Source organism: Rhinolophus hipposideros (genome assembly GCF_964194185.1).
Source record: "Rhinolophus hipposideros genome assembly, chromosome: 2".
NCBI classification, from domain to species: Eukaryota; Metazoa; Chordata; class Mammalia; order Chiroptera; family Rhinolophidae; genus Rhinolophus; species Rhinolophus hipposideros.
Genome location: NC_138048.1, coordinates 10,322,696 through 10,339,842, shown reverse-complemented (window position 1 = coordinate 10,339,842; position 17,147 = coordinate 10,322,696). Strand labels below are relative to the sequence as shown.

At 45.8% G+C, this 17,147-nt stretch overlaps 1 protein-coding gene, 1 long non-coding RNA gene and 1 pseudogene across 6 annotated transcripts in view; 2 read left to right on the top strand and 1 right to left on the bottom strand.

Annotated features, from left to right (window-relative positions):
* The window catches only part of LOC308504283, a 124,377-nt gene extending 122,402 nt beyond the window's left edge, over positions 1 to 1,975 (bottom strand). For both annotated transcript variants that reach the window (XR_013994339.1, XR_013994340.1), the window contains exon 1: positions 1,876 to 1,975. This is a non-coding gene — a long non-coding RNA (uncharacterized lncRNA). The remainder of the gene's footprint in view (positions 1 to 1,875) is intronic.
* The window catches only part of CLRN1 (clarin 1), a gene marked incomplete at both ends in the record, with an annotated part of 36,807 nt that extends 24,982 nt beyond the window's left edge, over positions 1 to 11,825 (top strand). For 2 of the 3 annotated variants that reach the window (XM_081064537.1, XM_081064536.1), the window contains one exon: positions 11,560 to 11,825. In XM_081064537.1, coding sequence (XP_080920663.1) covers positions 11,560 to 11,825 — 266 coding nt within the window. Of the gene's footprint in view, positions 1 to 11,517 lie in introns of all 3 variants that reach the window. The other variant, XM_081064535.1, reaches the window with a different exon arrangement.
* A 3,491-nt stretch (positions 11,826 to 15,316) lies between these two features.
* Positions 15,317 to 16,516, top strand: LOC308507497 (glyceraldehyde-3-phosphate dehydrogenase-like; annotated as a pseudogene). The gene has a single exon. The product of its transcript is annotated as a glyceraldehyde-3-phosphate dehydrogenase-like (transcript).
* Positions 16,517 to 17,147: the final 631 nt, after the last annotated feature.

The window sequence follows — 17,147 nt, the reverse complement described above, 5'->3', positions numbered from 1 at the left end:
GGATAAATTCTAAACCCAGAAATTAGTTCATCCACAAACATGTGCTACTCATAACCAGAGCTGATGGAAAAGGATATAAAATCCAATTAGGGTCATAGGCTGCTTAGGATATATTTACAAGGAGGCAAAAGATGAGAAAATAAAAAAACTATGTATATCACTCATATGTAGCCATTGCTCTACATAATATTTTTGATTTTATCCCACTCTAAACTTGCAGAAAGACTCAGTACTGTGTCATATTCCCAGGAAGCAAGGAGTTTTATTAAAGATTTCATGGAGACATGAGAGATTACAACTCACACCAGCCAACAGTGAATTGAAAATCCCCGTTCTCCTATGTTCTATTCTCCTTTGAAGTTGCCCTTTGACTGTCACCAGGCTCCAGGCCCCTTCTTGTCCTTGATACCACTCCCTTCCCGAAGTATAACTCAACCCCATCTACTCACTTGCATAGCTCCTTCTCTATGAAACCAAGCGGCTCGCTCTTCATAGAAGGCACGCAAGCCCGTAGCTGTTATTGCCTACCACACTCCTTCAGGCCTTAACCCATGCAAATCTTGCCCACCAAATGACTCATCCATCCAAAGCAGTTGTCTCTCTAGTGGGGGTTCTGCTAATATTTTTTCCAGATCTTTCACAAACAAATAATACCATTTTCAATTGTGCAACAGTGATTACGCTATGAGGGCAGAGTCCAAGTCTTTCTCATTTCTGCACCTCTAGCCACAGCATGCAGCATGAGGCTCGGCACACAGTGAACAATTCAATATGTATTGTGGACTGGAAAAAGCAAGCCCAGAAGGAGACATTAACTTGGTCACTTAGTACAGTAGAGGTTAGAGAAATCAGAATTCAAATGGTTTACAATTACCAGCAGAGCAGGCCCACAGAGGTGGTGGGACGTGAGTCAGAGAGAGATGGATGGAATGTCGTAAAGGAAGGCCAAGGGCTTTGCAATCAGGGCAGCAGAGCAAGAGCTCAGGTACCAGGTGTGGATAGACAGACCAAGTGTCATGCGGGGCGGCCTGCGGGGTCATATATTCTGCGGGAGTCATATATTCTCGCTGGCGGCTGGGTCGGAGACACAGGAATCAGGAGCCACACTGTTCACAACCCTTACTGCTCCGCTCTCAGGCTCAACCACCATCTTCTTGCTAGCCCCCATTTTCTGCTAGCATAGCCACGGCAGTTATATTAGTGGCCAATGGCTCACAGGTTACAGCTGATGGCCAACTAGCCACAGCTGATGGCCATCCAATCATACTTGATGGCCATTTACTACCTGAGCCAGCACCTTTCCTCATGAGGCCGAGAGTCTGGAAACTGCACTCCTGGCTCTGTCCCCACACCAAGACAGAGATCCAATTGCACGGGAAGGTCCAAGATACAAGTGGGTTTTGCCATTATTTCCCCCATCCAACATACCAAACCAAACTGGACCGTGTGCTATTTTAGTGAGGGGCATTGAAGCAGTCGGGTCAGCTAGAAAACAGAACACATGCTATTTTAACAGGGATTAAGCATTCAGCAGTGGTTCTTAAGGTGGGGTCCCCAGACCAACAGCATTACATCAACCTGGGAACTTGACAGAAAAGCAAATTCTCAGGCCCCACTCTAGACCTACCGAATCTGAAACTCTGGGCGTTAGGCCTGACCATCTGTGTTTTTAAAGGCTGTTTAGGTGATTCTGATGCAAGCTCAAGTTTGAGAACCAGGTTTATAGGGAATTGATTAAACAGGAGACCCTGAGGAAACTCAGAGACAGTAGTAGTATCAGAAAGCAGCTCCCGTCGCCAGGGCTTAGAGAACCTAGACACTTAAGGAAAGGCCTGGGGCACTGGATCTCAGCCCACTGAGGAGATGGCACTGTACCTTGAGGAGATGGCACTGTCAGGACCCCATGAGGCGGCTCTGGATTGTGGAAGGGGCTTGGGAACTCCCCGCTGCTGTCACCAGTGGAGAGAAGTGCTCCTTCTGCAGCAAAATGGAAGGAGCGGACTCTCCCCTGCCCTCTCCCCCTCTCCAGGGCTCTCTATTGGCAGAGCCTAATGGGAAGCAGCTGACAAGGCAAAGCAAGAGTCTGGGGAGTCTTGACCCAGCCTCACAGAGCAGAGAGAAGAAGAGCTGGTTTGAAGCCAAGACACAACAGCTTATTAGCTGGCACAGCCATCTCACACTCCAGCTTCTGAATGAAATGCAGAAGAACAGCCCATTTGGAAGACAAATTATTTGACAATTTTAACGGACGACCAAACTAACGGTATTTGAAAAGCAAGGTGACTCAGACAATGCAGTATTTAATCCAAGTCCCAGATCTTAGCTCGGCTTCTGGCCAAGTCTAATGCAAAGAAAACCTGAGCACAGAATATATGTGGAAACACACAGACCTTGTGCTTACACTATAGCTTATTTATTTTTGAACTTGTTGCAAAAGAAGGAGCTCAGTAAAGGTTTGCAGGTGAGAGAAGGAAGAGCAGGGAAGAAAGAAAAAGAAGGAGCTAGCTCCAGATCTGTGTTTTGCAGAGGATAAAGGCCTAGTGTTTCCAGATCATCTGTGGTTTTTTTTTTTTGTTTTTTTTTGTTTAAAGTCCCAAATCCTTATTTTTAAATACCAAAATTTTCAATACTTTAAAAAAAAAAACTGTGCAGGACGATAAAACATTTTTGAGGGTCAGATGGACTGACAGTTTGTGACCTTTGGAAGTAAACAGGTCACTAGTGAAGACTACCTCATCCCCCTTCAATCTATAGACAGTCCGCAGAAGCCCCTGGAGTTTTGGAAATGTTTATCTGAAGTTGTAATATTCATGGAAACTGTAGCTCTAAACCTTAACTGTAGAAGGGTGGGGGCTTTACAGCCCTTATCACAAATACTCTAAGTGTGAGCGAATAAGTCACACACTCAGACCACACCTGTATTAGGCGGTCCTTTAGTTCCACTGTGAGAAAGCCCCTAGGGAGCAGCTCACTTCTACTGACTTTCCTTCGCTGTGTCTCTGCCCAGGTGGCCTCCCTCACAATCAGCAGAGAAAACTCCTTCCTCCTTGATGTCATTTTCTTCTTCTCTCACTCACCCCCTAGATTCTGCCTTTTCTTGTGCTGATATCATTCCAGGGTTATTTCTTTAGCTGTCTACCCCCCTACTGGATGGGGACCCAAGGTTTGGCGTCCTGAGGCAGCAAGACAGAAAAAAAGGAAGAGAAGTCTTCATGTTGTCTGCCCCAGTCCTCTCACACTACCCAGAATAACAATGCTGTGAGCACCTCCTTATGTCTCCTGAGGAGGTGCAATCCAGACGCTGGAGGTAGAAAAGAGAGGGAACAATGCTTTGGATTCGGCCACCAATGCCTTCAGTTACCACAGCTTGCTCATATACTGTCGCTCCCGGACCAGACGGTCCTTGCGTTTTTCATGGACTTTAATTTAGCACATCACACTCCTCAGCCTTCTCCGTGTACCATCTCTGACCGCTATCATTGTTCCATGAAATCCATGTAAGTCGACTTGCTCTTTCTTATCCTGTCAATTATAAACTAGGTCTGAAAAATTGTTCCCATAGTTAGGATTTTAGTAATATCTTAATGACTCCCTGCAGTTCATTTTCAGCCGTGATTCCTTTTCCAGGCTGTGCATTAGAATCACCTGAAGAGCTGTCTAAAAATACTGAAGCTAGGTCCCACGCTACACTAATTAAATTGGAGTTTCTGGGGCCCTGGTATATAAATATTTTTAAGCTCTCTCAGGTCATTCTAATGTGTGACCAGGGTTGAGAACCACTGTCCCAGGGGCATACATTTCATTTATTCAACAAACCCTGAGTGCATGCCCATTGTGCGCCATTATAATAGGCACTGGTGATACCACCAGGTATCAGGCATGCAGTCCCGATAGAGCCCCCAATATAGTGGGAGAGTCAAACAAAAGTGTACACAAATAATTACATAAAACAATAACGACAGTTAGGGTGATAAAGAGGCTGCTATGATAGAGAAGGAAGGGGAGAAGGAGACGGGGTTCTGACATGGTGGTCAGTGAAGGCTGCTCAAGTAGCTGAGTTCTACAGCTACATACGATCCGAGGACCCTCAGAGAACTTTCCAAGGAGAGAAGCACACCTGAAGACTCTGGGGAAAGTAGGAACTGAAAGCAAGCCCATGTGGCCAGGGAGTAGGCAGTGAGGGGGAAATGGGAAAATATTAGATTAGGCAGATCAGTTGATGCCAGTTAATGTCAGACCTCAAAAGCCACGCTAAGTCTTTTAGAATTGATTCTAATCGCAATGAGAAGCTTGTGGAAGACTTTAAGGAGATGTCATGTGGCTGATGTACCTTCTAAGAAATGTCTGGTGAAAGACTAGGCTATTGCATTGGAAATGGAGAGAGATGAATAGACTCTAAAAACATCTTGAAAGTAAGTCCAAAATATTGTGCAAGTAGCTTAAGCACTTAGTAGGCAGTGGTGACATTAAGCAAGATGAGTAAGACAGGGCAACAAAGAGGTGAAGAGAGGAGCTTCGTACTAAAAATCAGGTGTTCTATTTGGGGCAGTCTGAGAGCCTGTGAGATGTTCAAGTGGAGATGTCAGTAGACAGTAGGCTATATGAGTCTAGAGTTCAAAGAAGAGGTCGAGATGAAAGACATACATTTAGGAGTAGTCAGGAAATAGATATTATTTAAAGCAATGACAATGGATGAGATCATCTAAGGAGAGAACGTAGATAGAGAAATCTTGGCCTAGGACCAATCCCTGAAGAACACCGTCAGTTAATTTGGGGTTGAGGAGAAGAGGGAGCCAGCAGGGGACAATGACTAGGTGTGTCCAAAAGGGGAGAAAGGACACCAGGAGGCTGTGGCGTTCCAGATGCTGCAGGAGGGGATGTTTCATGAGTACCAGTCAACACTGAGGTCTGTGAGTCAATGGGAGAGTAAATGGGGGGGGGGGGAAGGCGGCAGGGGGAGGCAGAATGTGGAAAATAGGGTCAAAAACACTTCCCTTGAGATTTATAATCCAGTAGGGGAAAGAGAGAAACACACACAAATTAAAGAGGTGGAAAAAGAGAGAGACAAAAAAGAGGGAGCTGAGTATAGAACCAACTGGACTCACAGTTTCACACTGGAGCACTGATATATGAGTGTATGTCTTTATATCTTCCATTCTAGAAGTTTCCCAGTTGATGGCAGGGTCCCAGACCTGCATGTAAAAGAGAGCAGCCTAGGTGGAAGACTTGCCATGAGTCAACAGTAGAACATTCTAGATAGTTCAGTGAAAACTGTCTGAGGATGATATGCAATGTATTGGCTCAAGCTTTTTGGAGGTGATGAAAAAGTCCAAAATGTGGACCTATTGTAAATTACACGTATTATGTCTTCTCTTCCATAAAGCGTTATGTTATGAGTTATGCCAAGCAAGGCAAACAAATAAATGACTGCCTTCCTTCAAAAGGGGGATGCTCCTAATATGGGTCTAATTAATTATGATAATTACAACTGTGGTAGGGAATATACATTAGCACAGTCATATATGAAACGTGCGGATAGGAAAATAAAGAGCAGTACAAAAGTAGAAGAATGCTTATATGGCATATCAGCTTTAGTATCAATAATGGCCTCTGTGATACGTCTGGGGCACATTATTCTGCAACTGATGGTGAAAAACTATCTGTAACTTGTCTTACTTCAATCCTTACGGAGGAGCTGTTGTTCAGAGTCCAAGACAGAGATCCAGGGGTGTCCCGGTATCAAAGCCACGGAGCCTGAAGGATAAGGATCTGTGGTAGGAAAAATCAGAAATGAAAATATTCTCATAGTTTCTCAGCACAGACTCTAGAAAGGAGGCCACAGAAGGAAAGAAGTAATATTAGCCAGCCCGTGATGGCAATGGCAAGGAATTTTGTTTTGATAGGCAGGCAGCGGCTGAAGGGGCAGGAGTGTAGTGAGAAGACCGCATTCTAGGTCACTCACATACGACAAAGGATGCAGTAGGAGGACTGTTTAACTCACTGTGCAAAGGGCCCAGCCATGACCTTACACAAGGAGATGCTCAACCTTGTTCCATTACAACAATTGCAAAGAACTCCTTCCCTGCTCAGGATGTGCACATGTGTCTTCCCTTCTGTTTCATTTAGAGTCACAGCCCAAGTCCTTGCTATGACCTCCAAAGCACCACTTGATGTGCCCACCCCTGAAACCCACACACACACGACTCACCTCTTACTCCTCTCTGCCTGGCTCTCTTCCTCTCTGCGCTCGCACCCCCTGGTTCCTTTGCACATGCTGTTCTCTCAGCCTGAAATGCTCTACTCAAATATCTACTCTCTCACTCTCTGACTTCCTTCCAGGGGCACTAAAATGTCATCTTCTCTCTGGGGCCACCCCAAGTCATCCCCCTCCCTGCTTTATTTTATTATCCTTAGTGCATTTCACACTCCACTAAACTATAGAATGCACTTACTTGTTATTGCCCTTCTCTCCACTGCCTCCACCACTGAGACTCCATGAGGAGAGAGATTCCTGTCTGTTTTGTTCAGTGCTGTACCTCCCCCTGTCCACCACAGTACAGTGAGCACCCCATAAATATTTGTTAAGTAAGCAAACAGTAGGAGCAGCTCTGAATATTTCCTGGTAACAAATGACATTCTCCTTTTCTGAAAAATCAATTCAAATTAGAAAAGAGCGTGTTTTTAGACCATTTCTTCTTCGCACAAATAACCCTTGTCACTAACCTGACACTTGTAAAGCTCAAGGTAGATGAGGGCTCTTCCACTGTCCCTTACAGAAGAGGAAGAGAAAAAGCTGAACCCAACTGGCGTTAATCCTTCATCCACACCTGCTCTTTAGAAACACATGACCAAATAGCTCTCCATCCCGACCTCGAAATCTATGCATAGTTATTAGTTTGCTTTACTGTCCTTCTGTCCCTTTTCTAGATGGTAGACATTGATCTCTAAAGCCGTGGGAAGCCAGAACCTCTTCCATTTGGGAAAGAAATCTGCAGGTTATCTCACCTCCAATAAATGACTTTGTAGTGAGATTGCATCATTTCACAGAAAATTAGCACTGACACCTGCAAAGTTGTGGCTTTCCCAGCCCCACTTATCATCTCTCAAGACTCTTTATAGAAGAAAATTATCGATTTATCATTCTGTAGAGGAAATGGAATACCTCTAACATTTGTCACCTATAAGAGAGTTTAAAGATAATATGGTGTTAGCTTTCTGGAAATGTAAATGTTGGTCCTTACTTTAAATGAAACTGAAATTCTAATTTATTATTTCCCAAATACAATCTCAGTGATAATGGGAGATTGTTTCAGTGTCTTTTTTTTACCCTCGCCTTTGAGGACACATTTCTACCAAAACCATGGTACCCTGGACTCCCACAGATCCTGGCAAGAGGTTCCCACCCAGGAAAGCACAGTCATGCTCAGGGGTCAACCAGCGATGAAGAAGCAGTTTTCATGTTGGCTGTGACCTTAGTTCCCTATGTTGTAAGGACCGGAAGAGAGAGGTACCCAATTCTGCAGCCCCAGACAGCTGCCTGCGAGAGTCAAGAGTGTGCCGTGTCTAGCACATTACAAATGTTTGATAATTGACATAATTCATGGTGTGACAGCCTGTTAACTCAGCAATCCTATTCACTCAGAAATTAACTCAGTAATCAAAGTCCTTAAAAGAAAAAAAAAAATACTACCGTACCAGCCAGATGGTGGGGAAATCAAAACATGAAGGAAAAATTGCCGGTCTTTGAGTAAAACACTGGGCAGAAAAACCTGAGTCCTAGGTTTGGTGATATTCCAAATTGTAGCTTGAGCAAGGCTTGGCAGGCTTTCCTAGGTCTCATGTACTCTAACCTTTCTTGTGAGCAGGAGCCGTGTTGGTCCGATGGACAGACATGTGGGGAATCTGTCTAAATGGCCCCAGCTGAGTTTGGGCTCTTGGTATACAAGGAAAACTGGGCAAAGGAAGAGGGAAGCATACAGGCCCGATCCAAACATTTGTAAGGCCTTGGGCAAGAGTATTAATGGAAGGGCACATACTCTGTGCCTAAACAGTTAAAAGTTAGACTCTAATAAACTATTCACAGAGCCATGTTCTGCGCTCCTACCTTGACAAACATCTCTCCCTGAGGACCTGGAAGGCCAGAGGCAAATTTAGAATTCTTGAGCTCAGGGAATTCTACACTTGAATGTGGTGATGGGAGGAGAGCTGCCCTGTCTGTCCTCTTTCCTTCTCGTTCCTGGTTCCACTCTGTAAAAAACCCCCCGCATACGTGTGCGGACCCTCCATTGTGTATCTGAGCTCTGACCACATCCCCAAACAGTTGTGCCTTGGCCACCTTCAGGCCTCTGGGCTGTGTACCAGCTACAAAGTCTGCCCTTGGGAAGACTGGCCCAGGGAAGGTACCTGTGTGACCATGGAAAGCACTCAGGCTGTTTGGGTCCCAGGAATACATCTAGAATGTGAGTCAGGGACTCCAGATGGGCCTGCCCCATGGGACTTCAAGGATTCCTCACGCCATGGGGAGAGGGCTCTCCTGAAGAGAGAGAGAGCAGGACCCTCTGAGTATGGGACCAATAGCAGAAGCCCCCTTGCTGGAGTCTAAGGGCCACACTAAAAACGGGCTAAGCCTTCTTCTCACTGTCACTCACCTCCATTACACACCTCTCCCCATGTCCGCAGCAGCCAGGCCACCAAAACAAACTCTTTGTGTGTCTCTTTTGGCCCATCAGCCATAAACTGTTCTCTTGGTCTCCCGTCTCTTTCAGAGCCATCTACAGGGAAAAGCAAAAGTATCCTAAATTCACACTGAATTATTTCCCTTCATATCTCTTAGCAGTGTTGGCAGAGATTCAGGCTGGGTTTCTACGCTCTGACTCAGAAATGACAAAATTGACCTCATGGCCAACCCCAGAATCCAGAGCAGAATCTTGGACCATCCTCTCAACGACTAGACCATGCGTTCTGATTCGAGAGCTTGTGCGCTTAAAGTATTAGCTGTGGCAAAAGGCTGTGAGTTTAAGACACCCCAGGAAACTTCTACTCTAGGAATGTGAAATGCAGTCTCACTACAACACTGTCTCCTTAACAAAGTAGTACCTTTAAAATATTTAACAACCTGAAAAGGAAACCGAGCTTGAATTTTCCTTTCAAGCACTAAGGAAGTACAGTGTTTCTCTTCTGTCTGAAATTCACCACCTCCTCAGACAAAGAAAGCTCTTACGGTAAAAGCAATGGTATTCTCGCCACAATTTTCAAATAAAAGATACAGAGCAAACAGTATTGCAGCCTTTTTTGTTGGATCTAACAATAAAGGAATAATACAGTTTTGCCAGGGGAGAGCTCTGGTTTTAAGCTCAGAATACAAAAATAGGCTGACAGATTTTACAAAGGCATATTTTCAATTACCGCTCTGAGGCTTGTGGGAAGTAGTTTCATCATTTGATTATTTGGGGGTGTATTATGATGATCCAGCTGATGGGGCCAGTCCTAGGTGAAATTCTAATGGAGAAATGTGATTTCCCCTTTCCTGCTCGCTCCCATCCCCCACCCCACATGCTCTACCTTCACCCCAGCACAAACCTGGCCTCTGGAAAAGGAATGGGGGCCTTTGTTTGCATTGCTTCTCTCCTACCCCCATGCTCTCCTCACACAGTCCAGCCTCCTTTTGCTTGCCCAGGCCACTCCCAAGACACCTTCCATGATGCTGTCCACCCCCTCAGCAATAGCCACCTGTACCTTCCTTACACTCACTGTGACCAGTTTATCATTGTCTGAGCTGTGTTCCCTGCCCAGTTACACTCTGTGTTAGAGCAGAAACCACATGCATTTTCTTTAATGTTTAAATCTCCATCACTATCCCTGTGCTCGGCATGTAATCAATCTAATTAAATAAATGAATGAGTGAATTAATGAATGGAAACTTAAGCCGCTATGTTGCTGCTCCCAGGGTATTTGAATGAACTATAATTGAAGAACAAAAAGCACTTACCCCTGCCTAAGGAGTCACCTGCCTAATGGGAGAGTATTTGGAGGAACAAGGCACTAATACATTCTTTTGGGTGGTCTACCTGATCTAGTCAGGTTTTCTTGGTGTGTCGTAGGGTAACGGATTACGGTAAGGACTTTCAAGAAGAAAGGAATACGTAAACACCATAGGAACAGTTACCAATTAGTAAGCATTTATATGTGTCCATTGTAATGCCAAGTGCTCATCATGCATCATCTCTATTGCCCACATTTTATAGATGAAGACATTGAGAGTTGGTGATTAAAACAGCCTAATTTCACATAGCAAGTGGTGAGCTCAGGTTATGAACCCGAATTGGTTGGACCTAAGTCAGGAAACCTTCTCAGTCGGACTTGTAGGAACTGGCACCGCTTGGGGTAGCCTGTGATGCAGCACCAGCTGTGGCAGCGCTGGGAATCCCAGCCGTCCCCTGTGCCCCTGCCCCTGCCCCCTTGCCACCCCCTTCTGCCCCTGCGCCATGCACCCACCTGGGGTCCCCCATTCTCCATCCTCAGTATTTCTAGGCACCAATCAGTATGGATGCCTTGTCCTGCAGAGGTTCCACCCAGATCACAGCTGTACCGGTTAAAATTAGATCAGGATACTAATAAGTGATAAACGGGGCAAAAATAATAATAGTGGATTAAGTAAAATAGATGTTTCCATTTTTCTCACATAAAAACCTAGAGGCAGAAGTCCAGGGTTGATCTGGTGCCTGGGACGTAGAGTCCCCCTTTTTGTTTATCCATAGTACATGGCTTCCATTTCTGAGGCCACCTGGTCCGAAATGTCCCCTGGAGCTCCATCGTTTGCATCCATATTTCAGCTGCATGAAGAAGGGGGAAAGAGAGGGTAGGTCCCTAATACATGCATACATGAAGGAGACTTTCCTACCCTGTATCCCAGCCACTCTCAGCCAAACAATGCAGCCTTTATTCAAGGTAGCCATACGTTCAGGTAAAAATTCCGAGTTACAAACAGGAGAGCAGACACTCTCTGCCTCAATACTTTATCTATGACCCCCTTTGCTCAGACTTCTCTGGGCAGCTGTGGCCAGGTGGGAGCTGGAGTGGAGGAGGAGTCATGTAACTCTCTAAAAGATGCCTTAGAGCCTTCCACACAGGGTTGTATCATGGCATTTCTCCTGCATGGCCTATGAAGTATTTTGAGAAATTTGTTCAGAGAAATTTGTTCTCTTGAAGCTGCATCTTAGTAGTGGCTGCTTTGTAGCCTAATCCCACCGTTGTGCTTTTAAGGTGCCGAGCAATTCAGCCTTCTCATCATGCAAAGAGGAACATCTCCCAGTCTTTGAAAGAGCAGCTTGATTCTACCCCCCACAATCTTCTCTCTCAGAGCCATAACCTAGGCATTACCACCTATCGAGTAGAGAATCAGGCTCATGATTACTAATTTGAAATGGTATATTTTTGCAGGAGAATGCAAATGAGGATGATGGTCAAAGGCTTTCTTCAGTTTGCACATTAACTCTCTTCCCTGTTCCTTACAATCAGGAAATATTTGTCCCAACATGTTGTTTGTTCCTTTTGTTGCAGGCTCCTGCGGTTGTCTCGTCATGATTTTGTTTGCCTCTGAAGTGAAAATCCACCACCTCTCAGAAAAAATTGCAAATTATAATGAAGGGACTTACGCCTACAAAACGCAAAGCGAAAAATACACCACCTCGTTCTGGGTTGTTTTCATTTGCTTTTTTGTTCATTTTTTGAATGGGCTCCTCATACGACTTGCTGGATTTCAGTTCCCTTTTGCAAAATCTAAAGACACAGAGACAACAAACGTGGCTGCAGATCTAATGTACTGAAAGACAAGCATCTTGGTAATTTTCCAAGGGAGCAAAAGGGAGCAAACAGGCTGACATGAGAACTTGCTGTGGTCACTTGGACATAGTTAATTTTGTCCATCATTTTAGATGGCCCAGTAAAAGCACCTAAATCCGAGACGATAATGTTTACAAACTATGTACTAAGGGTACAGGTTGGAAAATAAGGGGAGCAGAAGGAAGGCTTTGGAAGGTTTTGTTACTAGAATGGACAAATTATTATTCCATATACATATCAACGTGCAAAATGCCTGCTCCATCAGGGAGGAATTGAAAGGCGGGGGTGGGGGGGAATATATTTTAATACAAACGAATACTATTTCTGCTATATCCACACATTCGTTGCTACAGATACCAGAAAACAGAGCTGGAATCATTTCCTAAAATGATAATGCATTAAATGAGCATCGATAAAATATATCAGTGCATTTTGTTGAAAGTTCGTTTAAAGCAGTCTTACTATCTCTGCCTGTTGATCAAAATTTGCAAACCTCTAACTGTAAAAAAAAAAAAAGAAGACAAAGCTAAGGGTATTTTCGCTTCTGTGCTGAAGACCCCACTATGTTAATACCGTACTTTCAATGGAGGGAACTGCTGGGACCACTGAGGAATCATGAAAAATTACTTTCCCAGTAAATGTGATGCAAAGTGACTCGTTGGGGCTGTTTCTAACTTTAGTGTCTTGAGCACTAATTTCCAATTACGAAAATTATGTTACATTCTGGGGTCATGGTGGTAGCACTACGTCATCCCGAGTTTTGATCTGGCTGTCACAAAGCAAGTCATTTTTCCCCCCCTGAATTACCCATGAAATTGATTTGTAACTGACCAAAGACTATAGCTGAGCCTGAAACTGACCCTTCCTCTCTCCTCAGCCTGCTATTCTTAAGAAAATGCACAGGGAAGAAGCAGAGAATGACAGAGAACCCACCACCAGGCCACTTGCCACAGCTGCTGGGTACTTAGCCCTCACAGAGTTTTGAAAGGGCTAATTTTTCAAAAAACACGTACTTTTCCCTTTTTGGAAAAACTTACAAGAAACGAATGACTGTTCGTATAACTGAGAAATAATTTGCTCTGGTGGTGATTTGCAGCCCACAGGCTGACATGAGAACAGACATGCTTAGCTTCCAGATGTTAGTTCCTCCACCTTCATTCAGGAAACACACCTGGAGAGCTTCTAAAAGACCACAAGTCAGTCTAGTGATGAAAGGGATGTTTGGTTTGGTAATGAGGTAATGAGTTAGAGCCCAGTTATGGAAGTCTTCAGCTGAAATGGTTAAATACACAGCATCCATAGCTAGGAGTGGGCAGGAAAGCCCAAGAACCACCACTACTTGGGTAATTGGCCCAAGGGCTCAGAAGGCCAGGCCCCCCTCTCTCTCTTTCTCTCTCTCTCTCTCCCTCCTCAGAGATTTGAAAAACTTCTAACACCAAGCTTTCTTCTTTAGAAAACAAGTCTCTCATTGTTCTCTGTTCTATAAAAAGAGAAAACTTCGAGCAGCAGCTGAAAATCTAATGAGAACCTAACAGGCAAACTAACAGTTCTATTCCCTCTATGGAAAGTAGAGGCTGGGCTGCTGATCCCTGGAAATTGTGACGCACACAAAAATAAAACGAGATACAATATGGGCCCTCACACGAGTGCGCTTAAGCTTTTCCCTCTTTCTCACAGATGAAATGTGTGGTCCCCAATGGTCTAAGAGTAACCCTCCGAGGAGAGATCTGTCCAGGACGTCTTTTCGCAGCTCTCTCTGTGGGGATCAAAGGCCAGGGAATAACATTCATCACGCTGTGTCCGACCTCCCTCCCAGGTGGCAGCCAGCATTCTCACATTCTCATGGGGACACAGGGCCCCCTGCTGGCCCTGGAGTGGCAAACACAAGGCCACGGTTGGGCGCTCTGTTGGTTCCAAGTGGTCAGTAGACACCCTGAGCACCACCAAGAATTCTCAGTGTTTATTACGCCATGAGAAAGACTGTCAAGAAGCTGTGCAAGCTGTCTGAAGTCCTTCAGGGTCAACCCTGCAGTGAGCTTGCAAGATGCTTTCACTGGAATAGGAGGAAGCTTCAGAACTAAACTGCAGACAGGGCAGCTTACAATGAGAAGGAGAAAGGCACTTTACAGTTTGCAAAGGTCTTTGGCTCCCTTGGTCCCAACCACTCCTCCACAGCCGCTGCTCTCACTTCACTTTACAAGCGTTCAAGGTTGATCAGTTTAGCCGGTTGGCTCACATGTTACACAACCCTACGACACTTCCTCTCTTCTCCCTCTGCCCATTTGCAGGGGAGACGCAGCAGCTCCCTCTCAACTCTGGTGGAGGGAAAAGGTGCACAACACTGGCCTCATTATGGTGCATCAGCTTCAAGGTAAGCACGGCTTGCCATGCCAACGGGTATTGGTCCCAACCATTTACCTATCAAAACCTGAACAGGAATCAAGGGGGAGTCTGGAGGTGGGGAGAAGGGAGCTTTAACATCTCTCTCAATTTTCCTCAACATCTCCCCTTCTGATAAGATCCAGTATAGGTAAAAGGTCCAGTACAGGTGAAAACAGGGTGGTTGTTACAGAAATGCTCTTTCGAGACCAGTCCCAAGCTACCCACCCCGTTTTTCTTTTTCTTCCCTCCTTCTTCTTTTTTTTTTTTTAGGTGTTCAATAAATATTTTTTATTTGATCTGAATTGGGCTTGACAGTAACATCTGGCAAGTCAGAGGACAGTGAAAAAACCTACAATAAGCTACTTCGCCATCTTGACCAGAAATCTCCTGCCCTGTTTTTCTAGTAGGTGCCTGGCTGTCCCTGACGTCTTTTATTTAGATATTTGTAGCCTGTGCTGTTTGGTTGCTCGGTGTTTGATCTGGCAAGACGCCCATTCTCAACTCCTTTCACTGAGACTATGGTTCATGGTTCAGGACAGATAAGCCCCACCTCCAAGTGACAAAGGACAGAGTCATGCTTGTCAGTTTAGAGAAAAAGGTACCTGTTCCTTAAAACAAACAGGCAGAGAGAAACACTGGGTAGGTGGGGGCCCTGGATTCTGGGATGAAATTCCCCCTCGGGAAAAGCTCTCCTGCTAATCAAAACGCTGTTGTAAACTCCATAAACTTATACTTTGATGTACAGACTTTGTGACTCCCCCACCCACCCACCTACTTATGTAACCATTCACACCTGCTGTGTCTCAACCCAGAGCTCACTGGGCTATTTGGAAAGTCTGGATGAGCCTGAAACTGACTGGAAGACCCAAATAAGAAATCTTCAGAGAATGCCCCCTGTGGGGTCTAAAGGACAGTATTAGACAATGGTTGTAGAGACCCGGGAGCAGGGGCGGCAGGAAGAGAATAGGTATGGTGTGGTGAAAGCCACCCAATACTAAAGGCAAGTGTTTTAAAGGATTGTGTTTCTTTGCTAGCATCTTGGTCTGAAAGATTTTGGGCTCTCTGCTCCACCCGTTCGACAGACAGCCGCGTCTTCCTGCGCAGTACCAGCACGACCCTGAGACACGATGGTGAAGGTCGGAGTGAACGGATTTGGCCATATTGGGCGCCTGGTCACCAGGGCTGCTTTTAACTCTGGCAAAGTAGATATTGTTGCCATCAATGACCCCTTCACTGACCTCAACTACATGGTCTACATGTTCCAGTATGATTCCACCCATGGCAAGTTCAAAGGCACAGTCAAGGCTGAGAATGGGAAGCTTGTCATCAATGGAAAGTCCATTACCATCTTCCAGGAGTGAGATCCCGCCAACATCAAATGGGGTGATGCTGGTGCTGAGTATGTTGTGGAGTCCACTGGGGTCTTCACTACCTTGGAGAAGGCAGGGGCCTACTTGAAGGGTGGAGCCAAGAGAGTCATCATCTCTGCCCCTTCTGCAGATGCCCCCATGTTTGTGATGGGTGTGAACCATGAGAAGTATGACAAGTCCCTCAAGATTGTCAGCAATGCGTCCTGTACCACCAACTGCTTGGCCCCCCTGGCCAAGGTCATCCATGATAACTTCGGCATCATGGAGGGACTCATGACCACAGTCCATGCCATCACTGCCACCCAGAAGACCGTGGACGGTCCCTCTGGGAAGCTGTGGCGTGATGGCCGAGGGGCTTCCCAGAACATTATCCCTGCTTTACTGGCGCTGCTAAGGCTGTGGGCAAGGTCATCCCTGAGCTGAATGGAAAGCTCACTGGCATGGCCTTCCGCGTCCCTACCCCCAATGTGTCAGTTGTGGATCTGACCTGCCGCCTGGAGAAAGCTGCCAAATACGATGACATCAAGAAAGTGGTGAAGCAGGCATCGGACGGCCCCCTCAAGGGCATCCTGGGCTACACTGAGGACCAGGTTGTTTCCTGCGACTTTAACAGTGATACCCACTCTTCCACCTTTGATGCTGGGGCTGGCATTGCCCTCAACGACCACTTTGTCAAGCTCGTTTCCTGGTATGACAATGAATTTGGCTACAGCAACAGGGTGGTGGACCTCATGGCCTACATGGCCTCCAAGGAGTAAGAGCCCCCTGGACCCCCAGCCCCAGCAAGAGGAAGAGAGGCCCTCGACTACTGTAGAGTCCTTTTCCCAAATTGATCCCCCAACACACTGAGAATCTCCTGACCTCGTCTCCATCCCAGACCCCCCTAAAGGGTAGGGGCTAAGGGAGCCCAGCCTTGTCATGCGCCGTCAATAAATAAATGTACCCAGCCAAAAAAAAAAAAAAAAAAAAAAGATTTTGACCCACTGTGAAAGTGAACAAAATGAGTTGCAAGGTAGATGTGTCCCTCACTTGGCAAAAGTCCACTCTTGCCCCTGTGGACCATGAATATAATTCTGGAGGACAGCGAGACTCAGGCACTTGTAAAAGCTCTTGTTCATTCATCCAGTCTGGTGGGTGAGGAGGTGGCCTGGCCCTCAAGTAATTCAAGCCCATGCGCTACCAGAAGCATGCAATCTCAGTGCACGCAAGCTGCTCGCTTGTCATGGCAATTTCCTCAGGTTCCAGTTTGCCATGGACTTTCCCTAGGCAAAACAGTGTAGCGTATCTAACTCAGTGGTATGGATTTCTGGATGCCACAGCTCTCTGATTTGTACTTCAGTTGCTCTCCTTCCATTCAACCAAGTACAATGGAGAGTGTGCCTGAACATAGAGAAGGACAGTGTCTGTTGCACATCCCCGGCCAGAGACCCAAAGGAGCTGGTGTATACCCTGTTATTTGCTGCCATTTAGGTGTTCTCTTCTTAGGCACACAACTAAACTACACTTTCCAGCCTCCTTTGCAGGTGGGCCCATGTGAGTGAGTCTAGACTGGTG